This window comes from Loxodonta africana, chromosome 17 (genome assembly GCF_030014295.1).
Source record: "Loxodonta africana isolate mLoxAfr1 chromosome 17, mLoxAfr1.hap2, whole genome shotgun sequence".
Taxonomy (NCBI): domain Eukaryota; kingdom Metazoa; phylum Chordata; class Mammalia; order Proboscidea; family Elephantidae; genus Loxodonta; species Loxodonta africana.
In genome coordinates, this window is record NC_087358.1 from 62172588 (window position 1) to 62186981 (window position 14394).

Sequence of the window (14394 nt, forward strand, 5' to 3'; positions counted from 1 at the left end):
CCCAATTTCCACCACCACCCTCATTCCATGTATGATATCTGGTCAACAACCAATATTTGTACTGGGGTCTTCTATGTGTTTATCAGAACTATGCCAGGCCTGGGAGTGGTGCGGTAGGTGGGAAAAGAGAACAGGAAATGGGCTCTGTCTTCATTTAGCTTAATATCTTGCTGATGTATGTAAAATAGAGAATAATTAGATGTTCAAATAATAGTATTAACATGTGTCGAAGAGTTAGGAGAAAGGCAGATGGTTGTAACAGATAGAAGAGGTTTCACGGAAGAAGTGTGATAGAAGTGGGGCTTCAATCCTGTCGCAGGGAGGAGGGGAAATATCTCAGCCAAGGGCAGCAGCATAAGCAAATGCTTTGAGTGAGAAAGCGGGTAGTGCTAGTGGCAAATGCTTCATTTTCTAAACAGACTGTTGTTGTTAGGTGCTGTCAAGTTGGTTCTGACTCATGGCAACCCTATGTACAACAGAACAAAACACTGCCCGGTCCTGTGCCAGACTCACAATCATTGTTATGCTTGAGCCCCTCATTTCAGCCACTGTGTCAGCTCATCCTGTTGAGGGTCTTCCTCTTTTTTGCCGATCCTTTCCTGTACGAAGCATGATATCCTTCTCCAGAGACTGGTCCCTCCAGATAACATGTTCAAAGTATATGAGACCAAGTCTTGCCATTCTTGCTTCCAAGGAGCATTCTGGCTGTACTTCTTTCAAGGCAGGTTTGTTTGTTCTTCTGCCCAGCGCCATATTCTTCAACAACACTATAAATTCAAAGGCATCAATTCTTCTTTTGTCCTCCTTATTCACTGGCCAGCTTTCACATGCATATGAGGTGGTTGACAATATCATGGCTTGGGTCAGGCACACCTTAGTCCTCAAAGTGACATATTTGCTTTTTAATACCTTAAAGAGGTCTTTTGCAGTGGATTTGCCCAATACAATACGTCATCTGATTTCCTGACTACTGTTAACATGGACGTGGATTGTGGAACCAAGTGGGTCCAAGTAAAATGAAGTCCTTGACAATTTCAGTATTTTCCCCGTTTATCATGATGTTGTTCACTGGTTGAGCTGTGAGGGTTTTTGTTTTGTTTATGTTGAGGTGTAATCCATACTGCAGGCTGCAGTTTTTGATCTTCATCAGTAAGTGCTTCAAGTCATCTTCACTTTCAGGAAGCAAAGTTGTGTCATCTTCATAATTCAGGTTGTTAATGAGTCTTCCTTCAGTCCTGATGCTGCATTCTTCTTCCTATAGTCCAGCTTCTCAGGTTATTTGCTCAGCATACAGACTGAGTACCTATGGCGAAAGGACACAACCCTAATGCACACATTTTTTTTTACTTTAACCACGCGGAATCCTTTTGTTCTGTTTGAATGACTGCCTTTTGGTCTATGTACAGGTTCTACCTGAGCATAATTAAATGCTCTGGAATTCTCAATTTCGTAACATTGTGCATAATTTGTTATGATTCACACAGTTGAATGCCTTTGCAAAGTCAGTAAAACACAGGTAAACATCTTTCTGGTATTCTCTGCTTTCAGCCAGGATCCATCTGACATCAGCAATGATTCCTCATTTCACATCCTCTTCAGAAAAAAGAAAAAAAAAAAAAAATTCTTTTTCTTTTTTCTGAACCCGGCTTGAATTTCTGGCGGTTCCCTGTTGATGTGCTGCTGCAACCACTTTTGAATGATTTTCAGCATAATTTTACTTGTGTGTGATACTAATGATATTATACAATAATTTCTGCATTCTGTTGGATCACTTTTCTTTGGAATGGGCACAAATATGGATCTCTCCCAGTCGGTTGGCCAGGCGACTGCCCGCCAAATTTCTTGGCATAGACAAGTGAGCACCTCCAATGCTGCTTTCATTTGTTGAAACATCTCAATTTATATTCAGTCAATTTCTAGAGCCTTGCTTTTCATCAATGCCTTCAGTGCAGCTTGGACTTCTTCCTTCAGTACCATCAGTTCTTGATCATATGATACATCCTTAAATGGTTAAATGTTGACCAATTCTTTTTGGTACAGTGACTCTGTATTCCTTTAATCTTCTTTTGATGCTTCCTGCGCATTCAATAACCCGACAGAAGTATTCATATTCATTTTGATACCAGCACACTCCTTCAACTTCCACCTTTAGTAATACTGTATTTTTACACAAATAATGTGCACCTTCTACATTTGTTTGTCAACCACTCCCTCTCCCATGAGATATTTTCCTAAGTGCTGCTATGCCAAGTTTTTTTTTAACATGTGCTGAGGGAGCAGTTGGCAAATGAATACAGAAGGCATACATTATTTGTGTAAAAATATGGTATACAGTTACAATATCTTCCTCTGATCATATTCATTTATCATTAAAAATCTCACACGGTGATAGAAAGTAAACTGTAGTGGGAGCCAAGTGTGTTGGGTTCTTAGTTGTTTTAGTTGCTGTCAAGTTAATTCTGACTCATGGTGACCTCATGTGTGCAGAGTAGAACTGTGCTCCATAGAGTTTTCAATGGTTTTCATATTTTGAAGGCGGATCACCAGGCCTGTCTTCTGAGGTATCTCTGGATGGCTTCAAACCACCAACCTTTCAGCTAATATTTGAGCACTTAACACTCTGCGCCATCCAGGGACTCCTGTCTTGGGTGGTAATCTACCCATAAAGTGCTAAATGACTATGGTCTTTCACCTCCACTCGCTGAGCCGGTTCCCTCCTCGGTAAAATGAGAGGGTTTGAAGCAATGGGTCTCTCATGTCCCTTCCGCAAGGGGTCTCTTACATCCCTTCTAGCTCTGACATTCTATAGTTTCTGCTTTGTTTCATTCATGCTCATTATATTTATGGCATGTATTTTTAAATCAATATTCATAAACCCTTCTCCGTTGCCTTCTATTTTCCAGTTTGCCTTTTCCTCACTTAGTTCCCTTCTCTCTCACCAGGAAGCAGAATGGGAAAGTACCAAAGTGGGAATATCATGGAGTGTTTAAATTGTCATCCGATCTGTGTGTGCTGTAAGGAGGCATGCACCACTGATCATCCTGGCATGCATATTAATAATTGAGTTCTGTGGTACATGCTTCCTGAACTTTATAAATAGCTCCTGTCTGAGCTTGGAAATGACAAACTTTGCTCATGGCTGAAAAACTGAAAGTGGGCAGGCCTATGGAAATTCCTATAATTTTTTTTTTTTTTTTAAAGCAAAGAAGATCAAAGCCCAGAGACCTCTGAGCTGGAAAACCTTGGGAAGTTTCTGCAATATGGATAGATCAAGAAATGACATAAAGAAGGGACAAGGATGACATAGGAATGAGATAATTCTTCTTTGCTCAGAAATTCTTCTTCTATATCTGACAAATGAGGACTCTTCAGCTGGCCTGGAAAGGAAGAGAGAGCCCCAAGTGCCACGCTACAATGACTGCACATCCACAGTCAGAAGTAGAAAACCACCCAGATATGAGTGAACAGATGCTAGACTCCCAAACCCTTGGCTGGGTTTAGTTACTGCTCCTTGACAACTTAAGCTGAGGCTTAGATGAAAACAATGCCTATTTGATTATATTTAATACCTGGTTGTAGGGTGAAATCAGAGATAGGAAAAAAGGTTGGTATATTTCAACAAATGTTGGCAGAAATGAACACCATCAAAGCTAGAAGATAAATGCTGGACTTTGATGTAGACCTTGCAATAAATAATGACTTTTTCTCCATGGTATTACTAATGGTTCTTGATTTTTCCTTTGAGCCAATATGAAAGCAAGGACAACTATGACAAGCAAGACAAGGAGATAGTTTTAGCCAATCCAGCTTAATGGGCTGACACCTGATGTTTCTCCTTTCCTGTTCAAACAACTGGCTGTCTCCAGCAAAGGTCTGCAAATTATGCCTGAACTTCCCTGTAAGTCGTTAAGAGTCCTCCCTTCAGGACACCAGGCCTGCCCCACTCCCTAAGATCTGCTAGTTGTAAAAAGCCCTCCTTCTGAACTGCCTTAGAATGACTCCCAGACGCTGTCGGGTCCTGGGTGCTATGGAAGGCTGTGGAGATCTGCATCGATGCTGTGGGGGTCTTTCACGTGGGAGGGGACACACTGGGCCACTGCGAAATAACCAGGAAAATTCCAACCATCCAGGAGAAAGAAAGCCGAGATGACTTCCTGAATTTTACTGCTTAACAATCCTAGTTTCATCTTCCATGAGAAAGACAGAAGGTTATCCCTGTAGCCTTTGCCAGGAATATCAATGCAGATAAATGACTGTGTGACTGGTTCTGCTTTTGGGAACGCAGTGAGTACGTCAGTAACTGCAGACTTCAGCTGTTATTGTTTTAGAAGCAGCCCTACAGCACCTATTCCAAAATCACAGTTACTGGCTGGGGGAAACAGAAATGTGGTTGAGGCAGGCAAACATATCTCCAACAGAGGGAGGAAACTCATGACAGGAAACAAGATATATTTCAAATTTAAAAGAGGGCGAAATATGCACATACCTACCAACTGCTATGTTTCACTGCTATTTATAAGGTTTTCACTGGCTAATGCTTTTCAGAAGTAGACTGCCGGGTCCTTCTTCCTAGTCTGCCTTAGCCTGGAAGCTCAGCTGAAATCTGTCCTCCGTGGGTGACCCTGCTGGTATCTGAATTCCAGTGGCATAGCTCCCAGCATCACAGCAATACGCAATTGTAGAACAATATCACTAATATCACACCCAAACAAAATTCTGCTGAAGATCATTCAAAAACGGCTGCAGCAGTATATTGACAGGGAACTGCCAGAAATTCAGGCCGGTTTCAGGAGAGGACATGGAACCAGGAATATCATTGCTGATGTCAGATGGATCCTGGCTGAAAGCAGAGAATACCAGAAGGATGTTTACCTGTGTTTTATTGACTATGCAAAGGCTCTGACTGCGTGGATCATAACAAATTATGGATAACATTGTGAAGAATGGGAATTCCAGAACACTTAATTGTGCTCATGAGGAACCTCTACATAGATCAAGAGGCAGTTGTTTGGACAGAACAAGGGGATACTGATTGGTTTAAAGTCAGGAACGGTGTGCGTCAGGGTTGTATCCTTTCACCATACCTATTTAATCTGTGTGCTGAGCAAATGATCCAGGAAGCTGGACTATATGAAGAAGAATGGGGCATCAGGATTGGAGGAAGACTCATTAACAACCTGCGTTATGCAGATGACACAACCTTGCTTGCTAAAAGTGAAGAGGACTTGAAGCACTTACTAATGAAGATCAAAGACCACAGCCTTCAGTATGGATGGCATCTAAACATAAAGAAAACAAAAATCCTCGTAACTGGACCAATAAGCAACATCATGATAAATGGAGAAAAGATTGAAGTTGTCAAGGATTTCATTTTACTTGGATCCACAATCAACAGCCATGGAAGCAGAAGTCAAGAAATCAAACAACGCATTGCATTGCATAAATCTGCTCCAAAGGATCTCTTTAAAGTGTTGAAAAGCAAAGATATCACCTTGAAGACTAAGGTGTGCCTGACCCAAGCCATGGTATTTTCAATTGCATCATATGTGTGTGAAAGCTGGACAGTGAATAAGGAAGACCGAAGAAGAATTGATGCCTTTGAATTGTGACGTGGGCAAAGAATGTTAAATATACTATGGACTGTCAAAAGAACGAACAAATCTGTCTTGGAAGATATGCAACCATAACGCTCCTTAGAAGCAAGGATGGTGAGACTGCATCTTACATACTTTGGACATGTTGCCAGGAGGGATCAGTTCCTGGAGAAGGACATCATGTTTGTCAAAGTACAGGGTCAATGGAAAAGAGGAAGACCTTCAATGAGGTGGACTGACACAGTGGCTACAACAATGAGCTCAAGCATAACAATGATTGTAAGGATGGCTCAGGACTGGGCAGTGTTTCATTCTGTTGTGCATAGGGTTGCTATGAGTTAGAACTGACTGGACGGCACCTAACAACAACAGCCAACTGCCAGGTTACTGCTAATATTTTCACTGTGAATGTAAGGATCTAGGGAATAGTGAATAGTCATCTTTGTAAAAGCACATAGGAGAGAAAGAAAAACCCTGAGGTTGCTCAGTGAGATAAACAATCTTCCCATTCTATCTCAAAGGCTTAATTCTAACTCAGACTCACATTGACAGTATCTCCTGTCTTCAAGTCGTCAAGAAGCATCTTGGCTACGACAGACTCATGCTGAGCCTCTCAGAGCCCCATGACTGGCAGGAGTGCCCCTTGACCAGCACCTGTGGGGCTGTCAGGATGAGCTGGGATTTTCACAATCTCTGTTGATATCTGCAGGCTATTGACATACTTCCCAGAATCAAATTACAGTAATAGGTAGATGGGAAATATACAGGTTGTCTTGTCTGTGGCAACTGGGGATAAGTCAACATGAACACTTCTGTCGACTCTTTCACTCCGACTCTCCTAATGCCCCTTAGCCTGATAAGGTGTAGCCATTTCTAATAAAAAGCATAGCTAGTGAGCTCTTTCTTTGCTTTGTTTGATTACAAAGGCAAGCTGAAACCCCATCGCCCATGGACAGTGCTAACACCAAGGCCAAACTACTCTGTGAGGTCCCTGGGATTCTCTGAGCTCACTATTTCAGGCTTCCTTCCTGCCTGCCTTCCTGTTTAATCTTATTCATTCACTCACTCATCCACCAAATATTTGTTGCTTATTTCTACATTCCAGGTGCTGGATATATGTTGATGACCTAAGAGAAAAAAAAAAAGTGCCCCTTTATTTGCAATGCTTAGTATGGTAATAAAAAATAGATGAATCATTAAGTAATTACACTTTTGATAAGTGATATGAAGAATGTTATAAGGTGCAGTGATAGCAAACCTGTTAGGAGAGGATGGATCAGGAAGGTCTTTCTGAAGGGTGGCTTTTCAGCCAAGACCTAAAGGATGAAAAGGATTCAAGCATTCAAAGAATATGAGAAAGAGTATTCCAGGCAGAGGGATCAGATCGTGTGAAGACCCAGAGGTGGGAGATAGCTTTGGTGGGCTCAGCAAGGAGGAGGTCAATGGAGATGAAGCATAGTGAGTAAAGGGAAAACTGAGGCTGAAGAGGCAGGCACAGAGAGCTTTATAAACTGGGGCATCACCAGTGACCAGCTGCTGTTGAGTTCACTCTGACTCACGTGTCAGAGTAGAGCTATGCTCCCTAGGGCTTTCAATGGCTGATTTTTTAGAAGTAGATCACCAGGCCTCCTTCTGAGGTGCCTCTGGGTCGACTTGAACCTCCAACCTTTTGGTTAGCAGCCAAGTGCTTTAACCATTTGTACTACCCAGGGACTCCAACTGGGACATGGAGAGGGAATATTAATTTATGCGAAATGAGAAGCTACCCAAGGGATTTAAGTTGTGGAGGCATGATCAGATTTATATTTGTATAAGATTAATCTGCACAATATGTCAAAAATAGATCGAACTGGAATAAAAGTGAAAGGGGAAGGACTATGTATGGCAAAGACTGCAAAATGCCTCCCAGGAGCCATTCTCCCTTCTTCTTATTATGAGAATTCCAATTTTATTCTAGGGAGCAATGGGCTCAATCAAAAAATTATATTTCCTAGTTTCCTTGCAGCTAGGCATGGCCAACTGCAATGATTTTGCCCAATGAGACATAAATGGAAGTCTTTTGGGGATTTGGGATTTGCTGTAAAGGTACAAACCCATCCTCTCCTTCTTAGTTATTCTTGCCTGGAAAAAAAAGATGCAATGGCAGGAGCAGCAGTATCCATTTAGACAACTATTTAGGAAAAGCTAATAGCATCCTACAGGCCTTGGCTCTGATACCTATATCTGGATTTTACAGTGTACGAAAAAGAAAAGCTCAGTTTTTAAAAAGGTATTGTTTGGTAGAGTTTTCTGTTACTCACTGATGGACAAAGTGTCTAATTGACAAACCTAACTGCTATAGTAGTTCAGAAGGTCTAGACTTGAGAGTGGTGACGTTTAAAATGAAGAAAAGTGGGTCAAACAGGGGATGCGCTTTTGCAGGTAGAAACAACAGGACTTCCTGATGGTCCAGACGTGAGGTTTGGTGGTGGGGGATGGAGGGTATAAAAATTACTCACACGATTTTGGACTGATAATTTATTAAAATACAGAAGGAAAAACCAGAAGAGAAATAGGTTTGAAGCAAGAATTCAATTTTTGGCACGTTAAGGTTGAGTTACTTAAGAGGTCCTTTTTTTTTTTTTTTATTGTGGTAGTCTCTGCTTTTGTGATTTTCATAAGGGATCACCTTCCAATATTCCTGGTCCTATTCTACCCCTTAATTCACTCTTTCTCTGGGGTGGGGGTGGAGGGAGTTAGCCCAGGTCCTTCTCTTCTGCTCCTGGAGCCAACCTGCCAACCAACAGCACTCATTCTGGTCTGCTCTTCCTCGTGGGAAGTGGCACAGATTCAAGACCCACAGGAGGAGGCCCCTGGACTTAAGTGCTGCCTGTGGCTAGATTCTTCAAGTTTAACCCTGAGAGTCAGCATTAGAAAGGCCATTATTGTTGCACACCTAAAGCTCATGTTCCAGCTTTTATCAGTAATAAAAAGTTGATATTTTAATCCCCACATGCTAGTCTTTTTTGTCTCTCTCTCAGTGGTTTTAAACCTCGGTTCACTCACACCTGATAAGGTCAGGTAGGTACTTTGCGATCTTCTAGCCACATCATAAAGGCCTTGCTTTAATAGGTGGCTCTTTTATTAGACATTGCAAAAACAAAACAAAACAAACAAAAAAATACCTAAATTTCCCCCGATTCTAACCCATTGCTACCCTTCTATCTTCATTTTAGGAGTCAACAGGTGAGTCTTCTGAGCCAGGTGGGACTCTAAACTGCCTAAGAATGAGAATTTATTCAGAATTGATGTCAGTAAGCAAAAGGTAAAGATACAGTAATCATCCTACTGTTCAGGGGTATGGCTTCTTGCCATAATTTTGCAGAAATTGTATTTTTAGGATTGTTTTGTCTTGCCTTCTCTCCTTTCTACCTACCAATCCATTCTTACCTTCCTTCTACCCACTAATCTGTTCTTTTCTTCCCTCCTTTAAAAGGTGGTATCAATATTAGTTTTATCCCATTCCTGGTAGTGGAGTGGTTAAGCACTTGGCTGCTAACTGGAAGGTTCATGGTTTGAACTCACCAGCTGAGAAAGATCTGGTGATCTGCTTCCATAAAGATTACAGTCTAGGAAACCTATGGGGCAGTTCTACTCTTCCATATAGGGTCACTATGAATCAGAGTCGACCAGAGACAACAACAACAACATCCCATTCCTAGGAACCCTAACTTTAGAATGGCTAGACACACAGAGTTGGATAAAGCATTGTTCCTCCTGGCTGGTGAGTCTGTGTAAGAAGGCCTGATATTGGTCTATATGGGATAGAGCAGCTCTGGTTTCCTACTTCTATTCCTTTTCTATAAAGACAGGTTTCCAGACTGACTTCATCCTGGATATTTGGTCACTTATCAAAGTTTGTAAATTTCCTGTTTGATACACTCAGCTGCTGCGAAAACTGTCTTTTGGCAATAAAGTCATATAAAGTACTTTTGCATTTAAGATCTGGTCTTTTCCCCCTTTTTTATCCCATTCTAACAGCCACATTATCCCTTATAATTTACACTGATTAAAAAGGGTGATGGACATTTTGGCACACTGTCTCACTGAAAATAACACTTATCCTCAGGCTGATTACATGGGTCACATATGTCACCATTCCATGTGGGACTGCACGTGGCACGGATTGGAGCTTGTCATTGTCTCAGTGTTGTTCAGTGGGTACATTATACCACTGTGACACTAAGTACAGACACAGAACTAGTGCCTGTTTAAAAAAAAAAATCAGACGCCCTTTTTTTGAATAGAGCCCTGGGGTAATTACCCTGACTATTGTTCTAAGAGAAAGCCCCATTTACATCCCTTCATCAGTTTAGGATCTTGACATGAAAAATCACCAGCATTAAGTAGTTAGGCAATTTGCTTTCCAAATGAAGAAAGCACAAAAAAAAAAAAAAGGCAGACAAAACATCTACTGCCGAGTTTTTTCTGTTTCTAGCTAACACGCTAAAGCTCACCTCAAATAAAGGATCCAGAGGAGGAAGCGTTTTCTGATGGCCTGCCCCTTCTTCCTAAACAGAGCTCCCTACTGTCAGCACTAGGAGGACACCGTCTGCGGGACGGCCACCCCACAGGTATGCCATGAACTGTGGGTCCCTCAATGCAGGCATGTCTGGCTGCTCTGCCCTGGTGGCCAGCCCTGGTGTTCTGAGGAAAAGCTACAGAAACGTTGCTCACCTTGAGAAGTAAGCTCTCAGGGCAGGGTCCAAGTTCCTCCAAGGTGCCACAGAACGTGAGATAGGTTATGAGGTTTGCCATTCAATATGGAGTAAAATGGGAAGTTATGGAACTACTTACCCCCAAATGAAAAAAATAAGGTGAATTAAAAAAAAAAAAAAGGAACAGGCAAAATCACAACAAAAGAGATGGCCCACGAAGTTTTACTTACATTGGGTGAGGATCCCGGTTAAGGCGTTTTTAAAAGTCTCCTTGGCCTCCTCCATCTCTTGCTCATGGGTGGCTTTTTCGTTCATCAGCCTGCGGACGTGGCTGTTGGCCGACTGCACCATGGAGTAGAATTGGTTGGCGGAACGCCGATTCACTTCCCCTCGTTCAATCCAAGAAAGCAGCACTGTGATAGCCTCAGAAAACTTGCTATCATCTGGAAGTGGAAAACCCCAAGGTACAGATCATGCCAAGGCAAGAAAGACACTTCGCCCTGGTTCCTTTCAAAAGAGAGAGTGTGGTGCATCCTAATAGATACAGTTTAAAAAGGTGACAAATTAGCTTCCCCGAGACTAGCCACTCTATCGCTTACCTTCTCTTTTCTCCTCTAATTCCATGGTACCATTGAACCAACCACGAAGCATATGGTGGTTCACCCTTCTCATCTACCAACTCACTGAGCTTCATTTTGGAAGGTTTGCTCTGGTTATTCTTAGTAATAACCTGCAGCCTCATTCTTCGACTACCAAACCCTATTTTCTCTTCATTAAGATTAATGTGAGAAAATGTTACTAATCTATCCGCCCTCTATTTCGTTTCCTTATTCCTTTATCAGAAATATTATACAGCTATACTATTTTTCTGATTTATAGAATCAGCCAAGTTAGTGTTAAAATGTAGACAACAGATTAAATTACCTTAAAACTGCTTGTACTATAAGATATTGTTCCCAAGGTGGATAGTAGAAGTCAGTCAATTCTTGCTTGACTGTAGTTCAAAACTGATTTTATTTTAGGCTTAATATATTTGATCAGGCTGAAAAATAGGATATTTCCTTGTTTTCAACAAAAAAGGACATGTTCCCTGGAGTGGTCAGTGTTTGCTTTGTAAGGCTATTAGACAACCCATTTGTGCCTGGGTTGAAGTATGTGTGTGTGCCGCAGGCTGGGCTGGGGTAGGATGGAGGGATGGCAGTGGAGAAGGAGATTTCACCTGTAAATAAGTGACAAAGGCTATTTCAAAGAAAATCAGCAGACTTGCCTGTGTGAGCATGGCTACCAGAACAGACCCGTACTGTACAGCTTGGAAGTAGAGAAAAACCAAGTTTGAAGGTGATTAATTAGCACGGTAAATTGTATTTCAGTTATTACATTAATTGATCCTACTGCTTGAGACTCATTGCATAGTTTCTAGGCAAACCTGGAGGGAGAAAGAAACCTTTCATTTGTATTTTTCTACCCCTTGGAAAAGTGATTTAAGACGAGTAGCCTACATTTTTAAAGTAAACTATGTAGACTCTGCAGTCTAAAACTGAGGAGCAAAATGAGTCTGGAAGATTTAGGTTGCTACTCATTCATTCAACAGATATTGAGTGTCTACTATGTGCCAGACACTGTCCCCTCCAATGGGGGGAACACCACAGTCATCCTTATATGCTTTTTATATAAACATACATGTGTATATATACGTATGTGTGTATATACACACTACACACACACATACACACACAAGTATGTATTTTACATATATACACCCAGATAAACAGAGTATTATTCTTGCTTGGTTAAGGGATTTTATTTTACTCATGGTATATTTTCTAATCAACTACTTGTTAGTATTTTACACATTACACAAAACCTCCCACTTGCAGAGTGCTTTGTCAGTTTTATAAAGTGTTGTACAAATACCTGTAGTACCTTTTCTCCCAGAGGTCTCCCCCCCGGCTCAGGGCACAACTTCCTCGGGGTGGCTTGCTGCTTGCCCAGGAGGTGTGTGTGCTAAGTGAAGGCAGCACTTGGCCTGGCTGAATGCAGGTGGAGTGCGCGCCACTGTCTCCAGGATAGGAAGCAGCTATTATAGGTGTGCTCTTACTCAGCCACGATTCCAGGCCCCCTCCCACTGGACGGCTGGATCAAAGCCTTCCTCTGTGCAAACGTGCCCTCTCTCCCCTCACTCTAATCAGGGCAGATCACTAGCTCAGAAATGCCCACAGAACACCCTGCAAATGAAAGACTCAAGCCTCCTTAAAAATCTCAACTCATGGGCTTATCACGCACTAGTTCAGCATCATAGCTGGCTCGTACAATTTTGTTAACTCCGGAATTCCAGTTGAAGTTCAACCCTCAGTGAACTCCAACTGTAGTGGTTTCTTATCTCGTTTCATGGACCAAAGTGGCTTGTATAAGATAAAATCCATCAGGCAACTTAACGTTACGTTCAGTCCATGGAGAGGCTCATAATTTAGCATTATGTTTGTGAGAGGCTCACTGCGACCGTCACAGTCAGAATAAATTTTGCCTCCCTCACACTCACTATCTCTCTCCCCTTCAATATAAGTTAGGAGAATGGACACCTAAACAGGCAGCGGAAATAAACCTAACACTTAAAAGAAATCTCTTTTTTTCCTCTTAAAAAAATAACAGCAACAAAAAACAGAGCACTGACTTTGTGTGCCATTTTTCCCCTTTGCCGTGATGTTCATCTCTACAAAACACAGGAAAGAAAAATCCCCAGTGTTTTATCAAGCTTACAGGGAGAAGAAAGACACCGCTCATCTTTCTTTACGTTGCACATTGGTAAGTTTTTCATTCTCTTGCTTGTGGTCACTCAGTCCATAAATACACTCATTTACTGTCAGGAAGAATACACATACATTTTAAAAATGTATATTCACTCAGGAGTCCCTGGGTGGTGCAAATGGTTAACTTGCTTCTGGCTCACCTAAAGGTTAGAGGTTCAAGGTGCTGCAGAAGAAAGGCCTGGAGATCTGCTCCTGAAAGAGCAACCACTGAAACCCTATGGTGCACAGCTCTACTCTGACACACGCGGGTTTGCCATGAGTTGAAGTCGGCTCCATGGCAACTGGTTTTAAATTTGCTCAAATGATCTGAAAACCAAATTTTACCGGTCTCCACCCCTAGACCCAGAGCACAAGTTCACTGGCAGAGTATTTAGCGAATTGACAGTTTTCAGAAAGAGGACACAATGTCTTTAGGATTAAGCAATTGAAAACACACAATTTAAAAAGTAATTAGACAAGAGATTTTCCAGCATTTTAACCTGTACTAGTACTGAATTCGCTAGATTAAAAGAAGGACATAGTTTTGAAACTCCCAATTGCATCTTAATTTCTGAACTTTCTGAAACTGGCAGGCCTATGTATGATTGATGGACTGACATTCCAATTAAATTAAAAAAACATTAGTTAAGGCAGGCTCGGCAACTCTAGTCAGTGCTTGTTGCCATGTTAAGAAGTGACTTCAATTAATATTCATTAAGACTAAGCAGTACCTCTCTCTGGATGGCTACCTGCGCATACTGGGAGTGGTCATTTTCAACACCCAACTGAAATTGAAATCCAATTTCATATTCAGTGGAAAGATCACTGAGAAAACAGGAAACAATATAAACTAATTTAAACAGGGTTTAGACTGCAGCATTATTAGAGCTATTCGTGTGGAAAGAAATTAACACTGCTCATAAAAATCACATCAAAGATGCACTTATAAAAAATCCAAGCATTTTCTATGCACACATTCTGGCATAACTCTGAACATGGGGGCCATTTAGGGTGCAGTGTGCAGCCGTGCTTTTCCACATTAAGGGCTGGTGGACTCAGCATCCTGCGGAGCGAATATGGACCATTTGCTCATTAAAAAAGTGTCCAATGTTTTCTAAACGGGGTTCTCCCGACAGCACGCCTGGTTACTGTAATTGTCGGTGAGCTGGCTTCCTTGCTGTCCTCTGTTCCTCAGTCATACTCCTCTTTGTCTATACCACAGCCAGGCCTCCCTGCTTTTGCATAAACTGTGTGCTTAACCCTAAATGCTCTCACACTTAGTCCACCTGGGTGAGTGTTACTCTTCCTTCAAGATTC

At 41.7% G+C, this 14394-nt stretch overlaps 1 protein-coding gene across 12 annotated transcripts in view; it reads right to left on the reverse strand.

Annotated features, from left to right (window-relative positions):
* Positions 1–14394, reverse strand: part of ENOX1 (ecto-NOX disulfide-thiol exchanger 1) — a 744157-nt gene that overhangs the window by 166767 nt on the left and 562996 nt on the right. For all 12 annotated transcript variants that reach the window (XM_064270093.1, XM_064270088.1, XM_064270090.1 and 9 more), the window contains one exon: positions 10522–10734. In XM_064270093.1, coding sequence (XP_064126163.1) covers positions 10522–10734 — 213 coding nt within the window. The remainder of the gene's footprint in view (positions 1–10521; positions 10735–14394) is intronic.